Here is a 21,618-nt window from a genome sequence, read left to right as displayed (position 1 = left end):
GCCATAGGCACAATCAGAGAACACTATAAACATCAGAGGTCCGCGGTTGTTCAACGTCCTACCAGCAAGCATAAGAAATATTGCCGGAACAACCGTGGACATCTTCAAGAGGAAACTAGATTTATTCCTCCAAGGAGTGCCGGACCAACCGGGCTGTGGTGGGTATGTGGTCCTGCGGGCCGCTCCAAGCAACAGCCTGGTGGACCAAACTCTCACAAGTCAAGCCTGGCCTCGGGCCGGGCTTGGGGAGTAGAAGAACTCCCAGAACCCCATCAACCAGGTATCAACCAGGTAACCGCTCACAGGATGGGTATGGAGCCCTCTATACTACTCACAGGAAGGGTATGGAGCCCTCTATACCACTCACAGGATGGGTATGGAGCCCTCTATACCCCTCACAGGATGGGTATGGAGCCCTCTATACCACTCACAGGATGGGTATGGAGCCCTCTATACCACTCACAGGATGGGTATGGAGCCCTCTATACCACTCACAGGATGGGTATGGAGCCCTCTATACCACTCACAGGATGGGTATGGAGCCCTCTATATCCCTCACAGGATGGGTATGGAGCCCTCTATATCCCTCACAGGATGGGTATGGAGCCCTCTATACCACTCACAGGATGGGTATGGAGCCCTCTATACCACTCACAGGATGGGTATGGAGCCCTCTATACTCCTCACAGGAAGCTCAGAGGATGGATATGGATAGATGGATGAACAGATGGATATATGGAAGGATGGACAGATGAATCAATGAATAAAAAGTAATACACGCAATACAATAGGAAGGACCTTCGTAATATCCATAGTTTTCAATTCGTGTTTGCTAACAAAAACACCATTGCAAGCTATTGCAAACTTATAGGTCTACTACCCTTTGATCTCAGGCCTGCTGTTGTCTATCTGTTAAAATGTTTGAGGTGTAATGTTCGACATGTGGAAAATACCTCACGAAACTATTAAAACACCGTATTTGTGAGCACATGGGATATCTCTTACCGTGCTTGTTCTGCCTCTTAGGCAATGTGCTTCCTGTGCTATTAGCCATCACCGCACACACAACACAGCTGTTTATACACACAACACAATATTGACACCATTGTATAGTTTACAACTATTGTCCAGACAGCACCGAGAGGCAGCGGAGGTGGTGACTACCACAGGTCAGAGTGGACCCTGAGGACGAGCCTGAGGCGGTCCCTGGAGGTCAGGTCAGGGTAGAAGGTCAACCCGGTGGCCAGCTCCACGTCCCGCACCTTGGCGCTGTACAACAGTGCGTAACGGCTACCACCCTGGGGACAAAATGACAAAGCTATCAATTGGAAATACAAATACATTAGACTATATTGAAATGAATTTAACACTTATAGATTAATTTGGAGTATATTACACTTATAGAGTAATATGGAGTGTCCTAAATAATTTATATGGATAATTTGGCGAATATTTGTGTATCCCAGTTTATTTTAATTATTATGGGAAAACGCCAAGACATTACGACTATATAGCACAGGGAAGGGATCAGGATAACGATTTGGGATGGGACGGGGGGATGGAATGGTGCCTAACTATTTGGACGGTCGGGGATTCAACGCCGACCCGCATGAAGCGAGACCGTCGCTCTACCGTCCAGCCCAAGTGGTAAACCAGTTAGTGAGAGTAAAGGAATGGATGAATACAAATGACAGAACGGTACACGGCCAACATGACGGGCACATGGACGGTGGACAGGAGACTAGTCTCCTGTCCAATAAGGCCATAACTTATGCCCCGAGACCATCACGTGCAGGTAAGTGCCAGAGGAAACTGCCAGAGGAAAGTGCCAGATGTAAGTACCAGATGTAAGTGCCAGAGGTAAGTGATAGAGGTAAGTGCCAGAGGGAAGTGCCAGAGGGAAGTGCCAGAGGGAAGTGCCAGAGGGAAGTGCCAGAGGTATGTGCCAGAGGTAAGTGCCATACCAGGTGCCAGGCATGACAAGACTCACCATAGCAGAGACCTGGACCGGGAGTGGAGGTCCAGGGCCTCACTAACGTCAGATATCAATAATAAAATTGATACATCTCTTACGGGCTACTCATGCCCATACCACCACTTGGGTGGCTTAATCTTCATCAACCAACCACTTGAGCTGGACGGTAGAGCGACGGTCTCCCTTCATGCAGGTTGTTACGTACCTCTCTAAGATACGTAATTAAATAAATTAATTTGTACTTATATATGCTTTGTGTATAATAGGATTACATGTCTGTACATTTATGCAGTTATATGTTTATATATTACATTGTTGCCTGTTTGGAGTTAGGCCCAATGTATCGTGGGAATGATTGTTTTTTTTCTGTGTGTGCTCGCTTGTTCCCGTGGGAATTATGATTTGTATTATCATAAGTGGGTAACAGTAGGTGAATTATAATTGTTTGAACATTAGTCGGCAAGATGTTCGTGGGAGAGTCAGTTCCCGCCAAACACACACCGAAACTACGACGTTGGTACAACGTTCGAACAAGTTTTAACACCTCCTAACCAGTTACAACAACCAATATAGCAAGTTGCAACAACGTTCTAATACGTCATGAACACGTTAAGCCAAGATGTAACAACTTTATTACAAGTTGTAACAAGCGGAAAATAGAGAGAGTTTCGGTTTGTGTTTCCAGGGTTGCTGGTGGGCGTGCCAACATTTCCCTTTGTTTTATTTTAATTACTTCATGAAGTAATAATTACATTATCCCTGTTATACATGTTATTCTGACCGTCTGGCTGAGACTGTGGATGACCTTACCAGACAGTTGGGGACCGGCTGAGACTGTGGATGACCTTACCAGACAGTTGGGGTCTGGCTGAGACTGTGGATGACCTTACCAGACAGTTGGGGACTGGCTGAGACTGTGGATGACCTTACCAGACAGTTGGGGACCGGCTGAGACTGTGGATGACCTTACCAGACAGTTGGGGGCTGGCTGAGACTGTGGATGACCTTACCAGACAGTTGGGGGCTGGCTGAGACTGTGGATGACCTTACCAGACAGTTGGGGGCTGGCTGAGACTGTGGGAAGATGAAGGCGAGGGCGTCCAATCTCTGGAGGGGGCAGAGGTCAAGCTGGGTCACAGGGTCACTGCAGCGGGTCACTATGGCGAACATGTCAGACGGCACTGCTGGTCCCCTGAGCTCAACAATAACAACCAATTAGTGAAGGAATGTGAAAGGTTACCCACCCCTCTCTCTGTCCTTCCCCCCCCCCCTCTCTCTCTCTCTCTCTCCCTGTCTCCTCCCCCCCCCTCCTATTCACATTCACATTCAGACAGCCACGACGATTTCTGGCACTGCCAGCCAGCTACACAACTAAATATTTTAAAAAGAAACATTTCCTTCTTGACACCCTCATCCCCCACCCCCCTCCCCTGCTTCCTTTCTTCCTCAAGTAGCCCAGAAATAACTTGGGGTTCCCAGATGATTTTCTTATTTTCCTTAATTTTTCTTCCATTTTCTTTTCAGTAACAACTACATTGAAAGCACACAATGTATTTCGCCCTGACTCCATGAAAATGGTCTGAGTGTGTTTATAAGTGCTACTATTTCTCAAAACATTTAACTTAGGCCTACCCTCACCAGCCTATATCTGTTCCGTACCTCAAATCACTTTCCCCTGTAAATTTGAGTGAGATTAGCCACGAGCATCTGACCTTCACCCTTGGACAAACACAGAGATATTCTCTTATAGTATAGATTTAATCATATACTTTTTTCCACACACAGATAAGCGTATATACGACTTGGGACAATTATGACAGAAAGATGTGTCGTACGCAGCCCTTAAGGCTCGTAGTACCTGAAGGTGTGGCGGGGGTCGCTGAGGGCGTGGTCATTAGCCTGGAACACCGGGCCCAGCACCACGTTGATGGGGCCTCGACTGTGGAACCACCTGGGTATCATCTCCCCCACCAGCTGCCACCACCTCTCCGCCAGCTGGGGGCTCATGGCCACGGCGTTGCTTACCAGGTACGGCAGGTGTTGCCAGCTGGTGTTGCTGGTCGGGGAGCTCCCCGCATGCCCTGCCATACCTGAGGGATACAAGAATAGTGGGGATAGGGAGGAATTGGGAAAAACATGGAGGGACGAAGAATCAGTCAACTCACACATTCTGGTATTTGGCTTAGTAAACCATCCAGCTCTCCACTTGGAGCTAGCAGCAACTGAATGGAATGTCATGGGCCAGCATGGCATGAGCAGCCAAGCAATTGCTTCTCCCAATCCCAAGGATTGAGGGGAAAGGAAATCCTGAGTAACCAACTTAACAGAGTTCCAAGACAAGAAGATAACACTTAACAGGAGAGAGGATTAGTCAAACTGCATCTTCCTTGATTTTCAAAATGCTTATGGCACGGTACCTCGCCAGGGAATTCCTGCAAGCTAGAAAATCCGGCTCCTGTTTTGGGAAGAGTTCTAAGTTGGGTGAAGGAGTACCTTGCAGCACGAAGTCACAGTGAGAGGGGATGAAGGACTACCTTGCAGCACGAAGTCACAGTGAGAGAGAGGATATCAGAATGGAAAGAACAGTTCGACAACAAGTTGGAAATAGGACCCGTCCTATTCCTGAGAAATGTAAACGATTTAACAAAGGAAATAATTTCATTAATATCAATATTTACCGAGGGTTAAACTGACGAAAAGGATCAGAAGAGAAATACAGTGAAGTACAAAATGATCCAGATGGGAAGAGCTACAGCATGGTGAAGTTGTGGAGGTGAGAAGGGGTGAGGGGTGAGGGGGAACTCACTGGAAGGGATGAGGTGGTGAGGGGGCTGACTTACTGGGTGGGAAGAGGGGCATCATGGTGAGGTTGTCTAGGGTGAGGTAGTCGTCGCAGGTGGCAGCGTGGTCAGGAGGCAGGCGGGGGTCGCTGGACCAGGGGGCCTCGGGCGTCTCCACCGGCGCCTCCTGCACCGTCAAACTTGTCCACAGCGGTACCTTCAGCGCCTCACTGTAACCTGTCCGGACAATATTAACAGCGACATCATTTTCCCTCCAGTGGACACCACAAACACGCAACCACAACCTAACCTGTCCAGAGAATATTACCAATAACAACCCAACCTCCTAATATGAGAGTACTTACAGTAACGATCCGATCGATTGTACAAATACGGACGTGATGGACCAATAGAAAGTTGAGTTGTGTATTCGTAAATTTAGAAAAAAACAGGAGTAGTTTTTTATTTATGTTGCTAATAAAGCCTAACCGTCCTGGGTTAGATTAGGTTTCATTAATATCTGATGAATTTGTTACTATATTAGCCCTCAGATACGCCCTCTCTGAGGCCTAATATAATACAGTAAGCGCTATACTAGGCCTATGCATATTTAAGTTTGGTTTTAGCCTCATTTTTTCCGGGTTCTATGAAATGAATAGTAGCTGTTACGACCCTCACAGAAGCCTCTGCGATAAGGGCACACAAGTCGGGGAACAATCAAGTAACTTTATAGATGGAGGGGATGGTCTACATCTCCTCTTACCTTACTATGGTTATGGTGATGGAGGAGGGACACCATGAACAGTATTACCTGTGACGTGGTTATAGTGATGGAGGAGGGACACCCCGAGCACTGTTACCTGTGACGTGGTTATAGTGATGGAGGAGGGACACCCCGAGCACTATTACCTGTGGCGTAGTTATGGTGATGGAGGAGGGACACCCCGAGCACTATTACCTGTGGCGTGGTTATGGTGATGGAGGAGGGACACCCCGAGCACTATTACCTGTGGCGTGGTTATGGTGATGGAGGAGGGACACCCCGAGCACTATTACCTGTGGCGTGGTTATGGTGATGGAGGAGGGACGCCCCGAGCACTGTTACCTGTGACGTGGTTATGGTGATGGAGGAGGGACGCCCCGAGCACTGTTACCTGTGACGTGGTTATAGTGATGGAGGAGGGACGCCCCGAGCACTATTACCTGTGACGTGGTTATGGTGATGGAGGAGGGACGCCCCGAGCACTGTTACCTGTGACGTGGTTATAGTGATGGAGGAGGGACACCCCGAGCAGTATTACCTGTGACGTGGTTATAGTGATGGAGGAGGGACACCCCGAGCACTGTTACCTGTGACGTGGTTATGGTGATGGAGGAGGGACACCCCGAGCACTGTTACCTGTGACGTGGTTATAGTGATGGAGGAGGGACACCCCGAGCACTGTTACCTGTGACGTGGTTATGGTGATGGAGGAGGGACACCGTCGGGTCGGTGGTGTTGAAGGGCGGATCTGAGGGCGTCAAGGACGGGGCTCCCCAGGGCAGGTGGCTCTTCTCATACTGCAGCTGCTGCGCCTCTGTCAGCTCCAGCAGCGTCCTCCACGCCTGCCGGAGGTCAAACATAGTAGTGCCCAGGGCGGTAGGAGTGGCACGGAAGGTAAAAAGTTAGAAATTTGATAAAATTGTGTCTATCGTAGCAAGATTTTCTGCAAATAGGTACCCCCAGGGTACTGGTACCTCAGGCTGGGTCTTTGAGCTGTTGCGGCTCCATTGCAACAGATCCAGATGACACAGGTAAAAACTAATGACCTCGTTGGACTCCTCATACAGAGAGGAACCCATAGACAGAACCATAGGAACCATAAAACCCAACTTGACACACTTGGGATATCAAATAGCAAAGTTGTATATTGCAAGCACTTGTGCAAGTAATAAATTTGTGCTATGAGAGATCTGTCTCTCACATACATCCACTCACAGATACTTCTCTCTTTCTGATTCCTGTTGCTGTCATTTCCTTAAAGCGTAGATACCTCCTGGTGTCTTATTTTAGTAACCTTGTCATAAAAAATATTCGGCAGGCATAATTTTCTATTTATAAACCATACTTTTTTTTTGTCACAAAGTCGATCCTCTCAAGATGCTCCACCATTCTCGACCTGATTACTTTCCCTAGCACTCTACACGCAATACTTCTCAATGACACTGGTTTGTAGTTTAGTGTCTCCTTTCTATTCTCTTTTTTGAATATTGGAACTACATTTGCCTTTTTCCAGACATCAAAGAGACTTTCTGTCTCGAGGGTTTTATTACAAATTTTAGGTAACAGGTGGCAGAGTACTTCTGTAGCCTCCTTCAGCAGCCATGGCGAAATTTGGTCTGGTCCCATTGATTTTGTAAAGTCTAGTTTCCACAGAATATTTTCACCTCTCTTCCTGTGATTACAATGCCATCCAGTATTTCCTCCCACCTTTCATCTTGTTACCTTGGTCTCCATGCTAGTTCTAATGTAAAGAACTGAAATCTTGTGTAGAGTTCTTCACATAGGTCAATTTCATTCTCTGAGAGAACTCCCCCTTGTTTCCTCAATCTGAGTACATGGCCTCTCACTGCAGTTTTTCTTCTTATATGGCTATAAAATAGCTTTGGTTGTTCTTTAGATTTTTCAGCAATGTTATATTCAAATTACCTCTCGATTTCTTTCCTAATTCGGGTGTATTCATTCCTTGTTATCTTTAATGCCTCTATTGTTCTGTTTCCGTTTCTCTGTACCTTTTCAATCCTTTTTTTGTCTTTTCTTTAGCTTCTCTGCATCACTTATTGAACCAGAGGTTTATTTCGGTAACAAGGTTGTTGATTTGTGGAACCAATTACCGCGTAACGAGGTGGAGGTGGGATCCCTCAATTGTTTCAAGCATGGGTTGGACATGTATATGAGTGGGATTGGGGGGTTATAAATAGGAGCTGCCTCATATAGGCCAATAGGCCTTCTGTAGTTACCTTTATTCTTATATTCAACTTATATTTTACTTTTAATCCACTTCCTCCTTGTATGGTATGAACTGTTCCGTTACCTCGGCACATTTCCCAGCAATGAATTCCATCATCTCGTTTGCTGTCTTCCCTTCCATGGGATTTCCTGCAGAAAGTCCCTCATCCTGTTGTAGTCCCCACGTCTGTAATATCTTCTTCTTTTTCAACAGGTGTCTTTTTGTAACCTTCAGCTCCACGAGGTGTTCAAGCATGACACGGCAATGGTCACTAGCTCCTAGAGGCATCTCAACATCTGCTTCATTGTGGCAAGACACTAAGTGTAGTGTTGCTGGTAGATCGTTGTCTCTTACTCCTGTTGGGTCTGTGACATGTTGCTTTTAGAAGTGTTTGTCTACCATGTCTAAGTGTTTTGGCCTCCATGTCTCATCACCCTCGCAGGGATCCTTATTCATCCTGTCTGTTTTGTTAAACGCGGAGCCTCCTTAACCTCGTCACGCCTAAGGTTGCCACTATACACACCGACACAACACAAATAGACCAGCCAACATGACACTATACCCAAAGACCAGTCTACCAGATGCTATGCTCACAGGTCAGTTAGTACAGTGTGACAGGGCCGCCTGACAGCTGGGTGGACAGCGCTATGGATTCGTAGTCTTGAGGTTCCGGGTTCGATCCCCGGTGGAGGCGGAGACAAAGGGGCAAAATGTTTCTTTCACCCTGATGCCCCTGATACCTAGCAGTAAATAGGTACCTGGGAGTTAGACAGCTGCTACGGGCTGCTTCCTGGGGTGTGTGTAAGAACTGATGAGCTGGCCAAGACTTTTGCTCGTAAAGAAGGAATTGATTACCAACTTGGACTGCCTTTGAGCAGCCTGAGGGCAGCAATACCCCAGGAACATCAACTAAATTTCGGAGACTTGAGGCAAAGTGAAATTCACACCAGTTACTCCATCTATCATCATTCTATTATGCAGGAAGACCCGCACGTCTATGGGTCATTCAATAAGGTTAGCAGACTTCTAGATGTTACCAGTGCTAGGCTTAGGCTCGGCTACAAGTACCTCTGGCAGTTTGTAACATCTGCTGATGTGGATTTGACTAAATGTAAACTCTGTCAGCAGAACTACTCGCATACTTTGCGTCATTATATAATGGAATGTGAAAAAATCGCGGAATTTAGAGATAACACCATCAATAGTGTTCAAGAAATGTGTAAGTACTTCATTCATAATGATGTGCTGCCCGAAATCTTAGCGAAGTATCCAAAATTTGCTTACTGTAAGTAATGCATGCACATGACTGTAAAGCTGCCGCCCAGTTGGATGGGTGTGGAGCACTGTAAAGCTGCCGCCCAGTTGGGTGGGTGTGGAGCACATGACTGTAAAGCTGCCGCCCAGTTGGGTGGGTGTGGAGCACATGACTGTAAAGCTGCCGCCCAGTTGGGTGGGTGTGCAGCAAGACTAGTAACTGTGTGACTCACCATAAATGTAAAGTGCCTTGTATAGTGACTGATATGAGCCTCTTGTTGATCACTTGTGACACAAAAGATTATTGATGTATATATTTGTGTGGGTGATTAAATATGTATGTGTATGTATATATGCATATGTATATTAGTATATTTTGGTAGCAGTCTTTCTTGTAAACATATGTTGTTAAATATGACCGAAAAAGTGAGATTAATAATTCTAACACGAATTTTCTCAATATTTCCTATGTTTCTTTTTACTGTCGATGGTAATTGAAAAATCAATTTTCAAAAATTCATTTTTATTTCTAGTCTGACGCGACGCTTGAACGCGTTTCGTAATAACTTACTACATTTTCAGACTTTAGTTTACACGCACACAACTATAACCTGAAAACACTAAACGGAGTTTTACTTATGCTAAACACCTAAACAGCTTGACTTATATACTCGCATTTGGGTGAGGTGATATGTTGCAACAGTTTTGGATGAGGTGAACAAACTTTTGACCAACACAAGACAGAACACGGAACATTGGGTATTAACCCAATGTTACACCTGTATGAGTCAGGTGCAACATTGGGTTAATAGTGTTAACCCAATGATAACCTCTCCATTATAGTGTTAAGACCTAAGTCAGAGCTCAGGTCTTAACACTATAACCGAGTTAACAATGTGAAGTGTATAACCTTACCTGAGAGCCGGGGAGGTCACCCTCGCAGCCAGTAGTGGTGGACTCGTGTGAACTGTCATCGTTCTTGATGTAAGGAAGAGTCGGGGGTTTGACAGCCTGTAAGAGAGAGAGATGAGGTCAGCTTGGAGTGAACCTCGACCTTCCAGCTTTACAGTGTCGTCAGTGACCTTATTGGGTCAGAGTGTGAGATATACATATTCCGTCTATGTATCCGTGATACACAGATGGAATGTGTATGTGTTCATTCGTTTAAGATGATGTCACGAGAATCTCCTTAGGAAAGGAGATTGGGCCTGTTCCTTCATCGCCTATTCAACAACGACATATCTGCATACTCAAGTGTAAGAAATTAACATCCAAAACAGCAACAACAATAAGTGATCAGAAGCCTGTGTCTAGACAAGACTCCACTACTCTCTACCCCCCAGTACCCGTGACCCCCGACACACCTGGTGTCTGAGAGGCCAGCTCCACCCACTGGTCAACAAGCCTACTGCTCATTTGCGTCTGCCGACTGACAATTTACTACACACCAGCGCCACCTACACGGCCTCGCCTGTGTATATAAGGACGGTGCTACATAGCTATGTAGCACCGTCAAAAGTGCGGGATAATCAAAAGGCGCTAAATATCACTAAGGATGCCAATACGAAAACAAAAGCACATGAGGCGAACAACATCAAAGGCATCCGATTCACCATGGATACTATCGAAAGGCAGACGACTGCAAGAGACAGTCGGCAAGCAAGACGCTCCCACATCCTGGAAGTCAGGACATTCAACAAGGATATGCACGACTGTAAGAGGGACAATGCAATTCGAACAATAAGGAGCAGGTCGGCGCTCGATTAAGTGTCCCGTGAGATAAGCGCGTATGGCCAATAGTAACCTCACCAGAACCGTTTCCCACCACCGGTTATGGTGGTAGGAGGAAGGCCACGGGGACACTACTCTTAAGAGCATGTAGCTTGTTACAAGTAACAGAAGACCAACAAACCTGCCAACAGGCAAAGATTGAGGAATGAACAACTGGGTAAAGTCAGAATAAGGAATACCTTTATGGGAAATGGGACCGGTGCAGATAGCTTCCTCAGTGGCAGCATCTGCGCGGTCATTCAAGGAAACACCAATATGGCTGGGAACCCAGCAAAACTCGACCATCTTAAATTGCTGAGATAAGAAACAGCCAATATTTTATTTCGACAACCACAGGATGAACAGGATTAAAGAACTCCAGAGTCACGAGGGCACTGTGAGAGTCAACTACAACAACAAAGGAAGAATTACGGTTAGAAAGCAGTTGACGAAGAGCAAACAAAATTGCATAAAGTTCAGCCATGAAGATGCTAGTCTCCGGAGACAGGCGACACATATAGGTGAAGTCAGGAAACACCAGGTAGTAGCCTACACCATCAGCAGACTTAGGCCCATCTGTGGTGACGGACATGGCTCGGGAAGGCAAGGGAGCTTTCAGGGAAAAGCACAAAGTCATTATGACTATATATCACTTGGAAGAGGTCAGGATAAGGATTTGGGATGAGACGGGGGGAAGGAATGGTGCCCAACAGCTTGGACGGTCAGGGATTGAACGCCGACCTGCATGAAGCGAGACAGTCGCTCTACCGTCCAGCTCAAGTGGTTGGACAAATGCGCGGGAGTGTGAAGAAAAGTGAACAAGGAAAAGAAGTTTCAGAACTGTAGGAGGGGTAAAAGCCTTAGTCACGCAGGTCAAGGCTCTGCAAAACTTAGGAAGAGGGACCCTCCATGGGGGACAAGGACGGAATGACACGAGGAGAAACATTGGCAACAGGAACCGAGAGAGAACCTTGCAAGCTAGACAACCGTTCAGAAAGGGGAAGGCGGTGAAAGGGAACAGGACCCACAGGAGTGGTAATGGTTAAAGTACGACAGAAGCGAGTGAGGGTGCTGAAGGGATCGCGTAAAGTAGCGAAGACAATAGCGATCTTGGCGACCCTCTAGAGACAGGATGCCGATCTCAACATATAGGCTCTGGATAGGGGTCGAACGAAAGGCACCAGAGGTACGATGGATCCCAGTATGGTGAAAAGCATCAAGACGACGAAGGGTGGAAGGAAAGGCAGACGAGTAAGCAGGACAGCCATAATCGAGTTTAGACAGCACGAGAGAGGAATGTAAAGAGAGGTGCGTGTGCCTATCAGCACCCCAGGAAATATAGGACAAGACCTTAAGTAAGTTAAGGGCCTTAGAGCATTCAACTCGGAGGTTTGAGATATGGGGTGACCAGGACAAGCGAGTGTCAAAGATTAACCCCCCCCCCAGAAGTTTAGCAGAATCCTTATACAAAATAGGATTACCATAAAGCAACAGAGGAGGTCGATGGTCGTCCTGCTTCCGAGTAAGGGTCACAAGTCCCTTGTGAGAAGTGCACAAGTCTTAGCCGGAGAGAACTTGAAGCCATGATTGGTGGCCCAGGACGACACGGCATCAATCGCAAGTTGAAACCGTCGTTGGAGGAAAGGCGAGTCATCAATTGACAGCAGAGGGTAAGATCGTCAACATAAAGAGCTGAGACAATTTCAGAGGGAAGGGAGGAAAGAAGACCATTGAGGGCAACCAGGAAAATAGTAGTGCTCAAAACACTATCTTGGGACACATCTTCGTATTGCCGAAAAGAGGCAGACAGAGAGCAGTACCAAGCCACACTCGAAAGGAACGACGAAAGAGGAAGCTCTAGAGGAAGAGAGAGAGATTACCAAAAAGACCAAAAGAACGAAGTTGGGACAGAATATGGTACCGCCAGGTGGTGTCATTTGCCTTTTCCAGGTTAAAAAGAATAGCAACAACAGAGGTCTTTGCAGCAAAAGTAGTATGAATATAGACCTCCAAGTTCACGAGGACATCAGTCGTGCTGCGACACTTGCAAACTTGCAAATTGCAAATTGAGAAGGGAAGAAGAGGTGATAGCGTTCCAAGAACCACATCAGACGGATATTGACCATACGCTCAAAGAGTTTGCAGATGCAACTAGTGAGAGCAATGGTGCGGAAGTCTGTAGGGGATGAACCTAGAGAACTAGGTTTCCGAATAGGAAGAACCGCCTCAAGCCAGTCCTCAGGGACTGACGACGACTCCCAGACATGGTTATAAACACTTAATAAATGCTAAAACGTACAGAGAGGGAGATAGAGAAGCATCTCACAATGAATATCATCTGAGCCCACCGCCGTAGAACCGCAGAGGGCCAGGGCAGACTGGAGTTCTGAGAGAAAGGATCGTTATAGGGAAGCTGAAGAGAAGTGCAAAAATCTAAGGGATAAGACTCAAGAAGGGGCATACGAGTAAGGAAAGAAGGATGAAGATGAGTGCAGGAGCCAACACTCGAAAAGTGAGAACCCAGTTCGGTCGCAACCGACATCGGATCCGCTACAATCGAACCACGGAGATGAAGGACTGACAAGACATCTGGAACAAACTTACCCGCTATCTTGCAGATTTTCTTCCAGATCAGGGGTAGAGGAGTGTCAGACGAAATGGTGGAAAAGGAATCTCTCCAATCCACACGTTTAGCCTTATAGATGGCCCTACGGGTGGCCCGTGCAGAGAGGGGCAAGAGCGGCGCACTTGCCCTTCGAAACAAAACAAAAGAAACGGGCGTCCTACGGCGACGGTGTCTCTTACAGGCTGCACGCTTACAGCAGACAGCCCGAACACAGTCTGCGTTCCACCAGGGAACGCACTTCCGAGCGCCCCTGGAGGTAGAGTGAGAAACAGAGTAGAGGGCAGCATAAAAAACAGTGTCATGAAAGAGGAGGGGGGGCTCGTGGAACAGGCAGATCAGAGAGGTCGGAAAGAGTAGCATGCAAGGTGAAGAGGTTCCAGTCAGCCTTGGCAAACTGCCACTTAGGGAAGGAGAGGGGGAGGGCTAAAAGAGAAGGTGACAAGGATGGGGAAATGGTCACTTATGTACGTCACCAAGAACCCGCCAGGTGAAGTCCAAATAAAGAGAAGACGAGCAGAGAGAAAGATTAAGACAGGAAAGGGTGCAAAGCGGGTGTCAACATGAGTGGGCTCGCCAGAATTCAGAAAAGACACAGAAGAAGAGTGAACAGAAGGTTCAAGGCGGCGGCCCCGGGTGTTCGTCAGAACATCACCCCAGAGGGTATGCCGACAGTTAAAATCACCCAAAAGGAACACCGGCTCTGGTAAGGAGTCCAACAGATATGTTAAGATCAGGAAAAGAAAGTGGGACATTCGGGGGGGGGGGGGGGGGAGATAAATGGAATAGACTGAATACATTTACTCACAAAGATACGGGCCGCAGAACACTGAATGAGCGACTGAAAAAGAGAGAGGATAGTAGATCATAATTATATGAAGTTGATGAATACCCATCAACAACTGCCTTCCTTAATACTGTTGAAACTGATATCCCTGAGCTCTCCAGGTGTTCCTGGAAACGATACTAATAAAGAACTAAAAGAAAGGAACTGAGAACCGTTGAAAAACTCGACTCGTGTCAATAGCACACGGGCTCACCACGGCCCATGGTGAGCCCGTGGTGCTTGGAGCAAAAGTTCCAAGCACCAGTTAGGTCAGTTTGCAACTTTTGTTCCCAGTGGCTGAATCTAGAACAACAGAACACCAGCATCACATATATTTCCTTATTGCAACTAGACCGAAATATTTTTGATGACAGCAGGCATTGTTGAGTCTACTAGATGGTGAAGGGTTCCCAGGTAGGGCAGTGCTCACCTGGCTAGGTGCTGGGATGGGTGGGGGGTCGACCAACAGGTGGTGTAGGGCTCCCCAGGTGCCATTGTTGGGGGCGGGTGTAACAGAGGTGAGAGCACACATGAGGTTGTAGAGTTCGATGTTCTGGAAGGGTTCCACCTCCATCCCCTGCTGGAGGTCAGGCCCGTAGCCCACGAACAATGACTGGTGGAGGAACAGACCGTCAGTAGTGGAGGGCAGGCGAGGAAGGCAGCCGCGGAGAGTGAGCATCAGCTTCACTGCATGAGGCTGAAAGCTGAACATTAGATAGTTGTAAGTCGGACCCCAGCCTTACATGACCGGCTGACCGATCCCAGCTCATCACTCCTATTGGTTAGAGATATGCGGGTGTGAAGAGGAGACGGGGTTAACCTGGTCTGATAGGCTTGCTGAAAATGAATGATTATCCTGATTATTATAAATAAAATAAATGGTTTATTGATCAGCTAGAAAGTCGTGTTCAACATAATAAGTGAACATTTAAGGCCATTAGCTGAAAAGTTCAATAATTATTTCGCTGAAAATGAGGATCCTGGTGAAGGTAATCTCTGGATTAATAATCTCTTCTTGGAAGATATAAAATCCTGCGCCCTTGATCCTCGTGGAAAAGAAAGCTGATAGAGTCGCCTTCTGATGTCACTCTGTCGTCCAGACATAAAATGCAATTGTCTCACTTTTGGACATTACTCGAAAAAGAATATCCATCTCTTGAGTTATATTGTTATCAAATTGTTTGTCTTTTTTCTACTTCATATTTGTGTGAAAATACTTTTTCAATGTTCTCAGTAATAAAACCAAACAGAGAAATGGAATGACTTAACGAAAGGTTTCGTCTCCCAGAAACACCACTGCAGCCACCTAGCAAATTTTCTAACAAAGAAACAGCAGCAGGCGTCGACCTAAACATTTTAATTTTATAACATTAAATTAAATAAATAAAATACTATCTACATTAATTTTTATTTATTTTAGACATCAGTCGATCCACAAAATATTTCTCCTATTTTCTCAGGGTCGCAAGTGTAAAATAGGGCTATCTTGAGGTTATCTTGAGATGATTTCGGGGCTTTTTAGTGTCCCCGCGGCCCGGTCCTCGACCAGGCCTCCACCCCCAGGAAGCAGCCCGTGACAGCTGACTAACACCCAGGTACCTATTTTACTGCTAGGTAACAGGGGCATAGGGTGAAAGAAACTCTGCCCATTGTTTTTCGCCGGCGCCTGGGATCGAACCCAAGACCACAGGATCACAAATCCAGCGTGCTGTCCGCTCGGCCGACCGGCTGGACTAAGATTAATAATGTAAACGAGAATCACTGCAATTAACACAAGTCGGCCTATGGTGAGGTGGCAGCCACTAACTACCCAACAAGCAGGGGCAATACACGTCAGTAAGAGCCCCTGGCCAGTAAACAGGTGAGGGCTGAGTAGTAACTACTCACGTTCATCTCGGGGTAGTAGTAGTCGTAGCCGTGTAGACCCTGCAGGGGTGGCCGCGACTTGATGTTGGGTCGGAGGTCTTTGACGAAGTATCCGGGGTCGAGGTCGAGCACAATGTCGCCGAGGCGTCTGTTGTTGCTGTAGTGGAGTCGCTTGGGCAGGTCCTCGGGACGGAACACCCTCATCCCCTCCATCTGGCACGAGAGGCGACGCAGTAGGTCAAGCGTCGCTTCTGCGGCGGTACAAGATGTTGGGAACTTAACCATGTGCCAAGATGATAGGGACTTAATCATGCGCCAAGGTGATGGGGACTTAACCATGCGCCAAGGTGTTGGGGGACTTAACCACGCGCCAAGATGTTGGGGACTTAACCACGCGCCAAGATGTTGGGAACTTAACCACGCGCCAAGATGTTGGGGACTTAACCACGTGCCAAGATGTTGGGGACTTAATCATGCGCCAAGGTGTTGGGGACTTAACCACGCGCCAAGATGTTGGGGACTTAACCACGTGCCAAGATGTTGGGGACTTAATCATGCGCCAAGGTGTTGGGGACTTAACCACGCGCCAAGATGTTGGGGACTTAATCATGCGCCAAGATGTTGGGGACTTAACCACGCGCCAAGATGTTGGGGACTTAATCATGCGCCAAGGTGTTGGGGACTTAACCACGCGCCAAGGTGATGGGGACTTAACCACGCGCCAAGGTGATGGGGACTTAACCACGCGCCAAGGTGGGGCATGTGTTCGGCATCTCAACATGTGTGGTGAAGCAACTCTGACTCACAAACAAAGACTTTAAGCAGCAAGATGGAAAAAATAGACGATGCTTTAGCTTTACCTGACGAACTAGACCAACCTTTCACTCTGAAAGAACTCAGAAGAGCTACAAAGAAAACTAAAAACACAGTTCCAGGTGAGGACAAAATCACTTACAACATGCTGGCCAAGCTAGGAGAAAAGGGTGAAGAAGCCTTCTTGAATCTCATCAACAGAGTATGGGTGACAAGAACTCGACCACTCTCTTGGAACAGTGCAATTATAGTTCCCATTCCAAAACCTAATGACCCAGGAAATCCAAGACCCATCTCATTAACAAGCTCTCTGGCTAAAACTGCAGAAAGAATGACTCTTAATCAAATTGAATGGAAAGCCAATCCACTACACCAAAATATGTTTGCTTACAGAAAAGGTGTTGGAACCACAGAATGCCTTACCTCCCTCCTGGATCAAATCAATGACAAACCTGGAATCCTTATTTTTCTAGACCTAGAAAAAGCCTTCGAGATAGCTAATGCTCCAGTTACACTGGAGCATTAGCTGTCTTGTGGATAAGGAAATCAAGGGACACGCTCTTGCCTTTGCCAAAGGAAGTCTGCTTAACCGAGAAGCTACAGTCAAATTCCAAGGAGAAACATCCTCCTCAAAGAGGCTGGAAAATGGGACTCTGCAGGAAGGATTACTAATCCCCTTCAACTGTCTCATGGAACAATTCATGAAGCTCAAGTTATCAAAAACCAAACCGCTTGACTATGCAGAATACTTTATGGTCATCATCAATGACAAAGGCGCCAGGAACCATGCCGAAAAATGCGTAGACATCATCAGCAGGGAAGCGGAACGCATAACAGTGAAAATAAACAGCAATAAAACCAAAGCTATGGCCGTTAAAATGAGAACTTAAGACATCAGACTCGCAACACAATGACATGAAATTGAGTGGGTTAACTCTTTTCAATACCTAGGAGCCATTATAGACAGCCAGTTGAAATTCACTCAAGAAATTGAATATCTTCGGCAACGTTGTAAAGCCAGAAACTCAGCCTTGCGCTCCCTGACAAGTCTTAGAGGTGGTGCATCTCTACCAGTACTCAAAATGTACCACGTTCAAGCAGTTAGGTCACTCATTGACTATGCTGCCCATGCTCCTACATCCCTCAGTGATAACCAATGAGAGAAACTGAAAATGTCTCAAAATGATGCTCTCAGAACAATGCTGGGAGCACCTATATGGACGCGTCGAGAGAATCTAAGAATGATCAAACAAAGGATGGCCACCATAACAGCAAAACTTGTCGGAACCACCGCCAGACTGTCAATCAAAGATAGTATACATAGAACGCTTCACAGAAACCTTCAATATAGAACAAGTGCATGGACGGATAATCTGGTCAAGATTCTAGAGAAAGTGGACTTGAAATGGACCATTAAAAACAAAGGGGAAATGGACCATATCAACACTTTCGGCAGCCTCCTCCATGGGAAAAATCGAGTCTAAAGATTATCATTGAAGAATTACCAGTTAACAAATCAGCATGTGACTTTCAGAGGCTCAAAGCAGTCATAGAACAACAAATGTAAACCATCTCAAGACCTACAAAGACTCACATCTTCACAGACGGATCAGTTGATCAAGAAAAAGGTTCTGCTGGGGCAGCAGTTTACACTACCAACCATGAAGCTTACTGGAGCATGAATAGTGGGTGCTCAACATTGCAAACAGAATTATATGCCCTGAAGGAGGCAATAAACTATTCATTTGAGAATAATTTACATGATGTCATCATTCATACCGACTTTAAATCTACGCTCCAGGCATTGTTATCTTGCCAGCACAGGGATAATATATAACTCATCACAGAAATCCTACATATAGGAAAAGAAGCACACAATCTAGAGCTTTCAATCACCCTAAATTGGATACCAAGTCACATTGGCATCAACTGCAGTCACATTGGCATCAATTAGATGGCAATGTAATCATTGGCATCACATTACCATCAATTAGATGGTAATGAAAAGGCAGACTCACTAGCAAAAACTGCCACTGCTCTACCTGTTGTACAGGTTACAATACCTCCAAGTTTTTCACAAATTAAGGAACAAATCAAGAAGAAAATACTCCCAACTATCAAAAGTCGCCACAGCGCCAAAGTAGCGGAAGGAAGATCCACAGCAATATGGTAGGAACAAGCCACCGGGTACCCCTCTTTCAAGCCTGACAAAAAGATATCTAGAGACATTCCAGTAGCCATACACAGACTCAGACTTGGTTGCAAGTGCTGCTGGGAGGTAATAAACCCAATAGTTAAAAGGGTGTCATATTTGTGGAAAAGAAGCAGAGGCGCCACTATTGCACTACTTACTGGAATGTGATGCAACTGAAGCCCTGCGCATCAAACTCAACATTAATCCAACGACAGCAGCTGCATTACATGCACATTCCACAGTGACTAAAATGATTAGAAAAGCAGTTGAAGAACGGGCCACACTAGTGAACATTCGGCATCTACGTCTGCCAGCAAGATAATGTCATTAAAACAAGACTAAAACCAGTGCGCTAAAACAGAAACAAAAAAGAAACAAGGGAAAAGGAGGAAACCCCACCTCCATTTAAAACTTTGTCCTAAATACTACAGTAACAAGGTTATTGCAAATAACCAAACTCAATTATGGGTTCACTATAGTCCTGCTTGAGACCTGGTTGATGGGGTTCTGGGCGTTCTTCTACTCTCCAAGCCCGGCCCGAGGCCAGGCTTGACTTGTGAGAGTTTGGTCCACCAGGCTATTGCTTGGAGCGGCCCGCAGGCCCACATTCCCATCACAGCCCGGTTGGTCCGGCACTCCTTGAAGAAAACAATCTAGTTTTCTATTGAAGATGTCCACGGTTGTTCCGGCAATATTTCTTATGCTCGCTGGGAGGACGTTGAACAACCGCGGACCTCTGACGTTTATACAGTGTTCTCTGATTGTGCCTATGGCACTTCTGCTCTTCACTGGTTCTATTCTGCATTTCTTCCATATCGTTCACTCCAGTATGTTATTTTGTTGTGCAGATTTGGGACCTGTCCCTCCAGTATTTTCCATGTGTATATTATTTGTTATCTCTCTCGTCTCCTTTCTAGTGAGTACATTTGGAGAGCTTTGAGACAAACCCAATAATTTAGGTGTTTTATCTCGTCTGTGCGTGCCGTATATGTTCTCTGTATTCCCTCTATTTCAGCAATCTCTCCTGCTCTGAAGGGGGAAGTGAGTACTGAGCAGTACTCAAGATGGGACAACACAAGTGACTTGAAGAGTACAATCATTGTGATGGGATCCCTGGATTTGAAAGTTCTCGTAATCCATCCGATCATTTTTCTGGCTGACGCGATATTTGCTTGGTTATGCTCCCTAAACGTTAGGTCGTCGGACATCATTATTCCCAAATCCTTGACATGCTGTTTTCTTACTATGGGCAGATTCGATTGTGTTTTTTACCCTGTGTTATGTTTCAGATCCTCATTTTTGCCGTATCTGAGTACCTGGAATTTATCACCGTTAAACATCTTGTTATTTTCCGATGCCCAATCTAAAACTTTGTTAATGTCTGTTTGTTGTTTTTCAATGTCTTCAGCAGAGGTAATTGTCATGCTGATTTTTGTATCTTCTGCAAAGGATGACACGAAGCTGTGACTTGTATTTTTGTCTATATCTGATATGAGAATAAGGAACAGCAGTGGTGCAAGGACTGTACCATGAGGTACAGAGCTCTTAACTGCGCTCAGACTCTATTTTACTTGATTGACTGTTACTCTTTGTGTTCTGTTCGACAGAAAATTGAGTATCCAGCTGTACTCCATGTAGTCTGTACTATATGGACATTTCGCTCTGAGTAGCTAAATCTAAAACAACAACAACAACAATAGCGTGCCTTCCCCCACAGCGGACCGAGTATTCCTCCTTCCCGTTTATCTTCTCACCTCCTTGTCCTGTCAATCCTCCTTGTGGGGTTCCATCCCTTATTTCCTGCCCATCTCTAGTTGATGAAGCAGCTCGTCTTCTTGAGTTGCCACAAGAGATAGAAAATAGTGTATTAAAACACCCAAACCTAACCTAACCTAACCCAGCGATCCACACATAGAAAAATGCTTATAAGTCGCCTCAATATTTTGTAAATATTTTACAATATGTGGTTCAGCCTACAGTTTAGACCTATTGCCTTGTATATGATCCTCTGTCATGTGTGACAGTGAATACGATCATCATTCTCGCTAATAATTCCCAACTTAATTACTCGGATTAGGCAAAATTGTAATTAATTTTGTCAATAAAGATGCTAATAATACACCGGTCTCTCCCGGCCGGCTGGAGCCTGTCCCGGCCGGCTGGGGCTTGGACTGTCAGCCGGAACTCCCCATCTCCTCCCTAACCAACTTGTACTCGGAGACCTTGGTTAGTGGATTCAAGGAAAAGTTCTTTAGTAAACAAATAGAACCCAATAGGTAAGGTTGATGTATTCTGTGTTTCCCCAAATTATCTGATGTGTAATTTTCTCAGTCAGCCAGTTACTCTCAATTCGTGTGTGTTGACTAATTCTGAATCAATGGCGATATGGGAAAATTCAAGGGAATATAAGTCTCTATGAATGTATAATAAATGAATAATCTCTTTGAAATAATTGTAATTATCTTTAATTCTGATTCCCCGTAAGATCTTTGATTTATTTCTTGGCTCCTGATAAAGTGAGAGCTAG

The 21,618-nt window shown here is 45.9% G+C and overlaps 1 protein-coding gene across 4 annotated transcripts in view; it reads right to left on the bottom strand.

Moving 5' to 3' along the window:
• LOC123772504 (venom phosphodiesterase-like) overlaps positions 1-21,618 on the bottom strand; it is a 149,588-nt gene that overhangs the window by 7,290 nt on the left and 120,680 nt on the right. For all 4 annotated transcript variants that reach the window (XM_069325929.1, XM_069325927.1, XM_069325930.1 and 1 more), the window contains exons 8-15: positions 16,106-16,335; positions 14,649-14,831; positions 9,915-10,010; positions 6,204-6,360; positions 4,816-4,992; positions 3,834-4,065; positions 3,026-3,167; positions 1,006-1,298 (exon numbers count right to left, since the gene is read on the bottom strand). In XM_069325929.1, coding sequence (XP_069182030.1) covers positions 1,161-1,298; positions 3,026-3,167; positions 3,834-4,065; positions 4,816-4,992; positions 6,204-6,360; positions 9,915-10,010; positions 14,649-14,831; positions 16,106-16,335 — 1,355 coding nt within the window. In that variant the 3' untranslated portion in view covers positions 1,006-1,160. The remainder of the gene's footprint in view (positions 1-1,005; positions 1,299-3,025; positions 3,168-3,833; positions 4,066-4,815; positions 4,993-6,203; positions 6,361-9,914; positions 10,011-14,648; positions 14,832-16,105; positions 16,336-21,618) is intronic.

The sequence above is a fragment of the Procambarus clarkii genome, chromosome 17 (assembly GCF_040958095.1).
Source record: "Procambarus clarkii isolate CNS0578487 chromosome 17, FALCON_Pclarkii_2.0, whole genome shotgun sequence".
Taxonomy (NCBI): Eukaryota; Metazoa; Arthropoda; class Malacostraca; order Decapoda; family Cambaridae; genus Procambarus; species Procambarus clarkii.
This window is presented reverse-complemented; position numbering and strand designations above follow the sequence as displayed.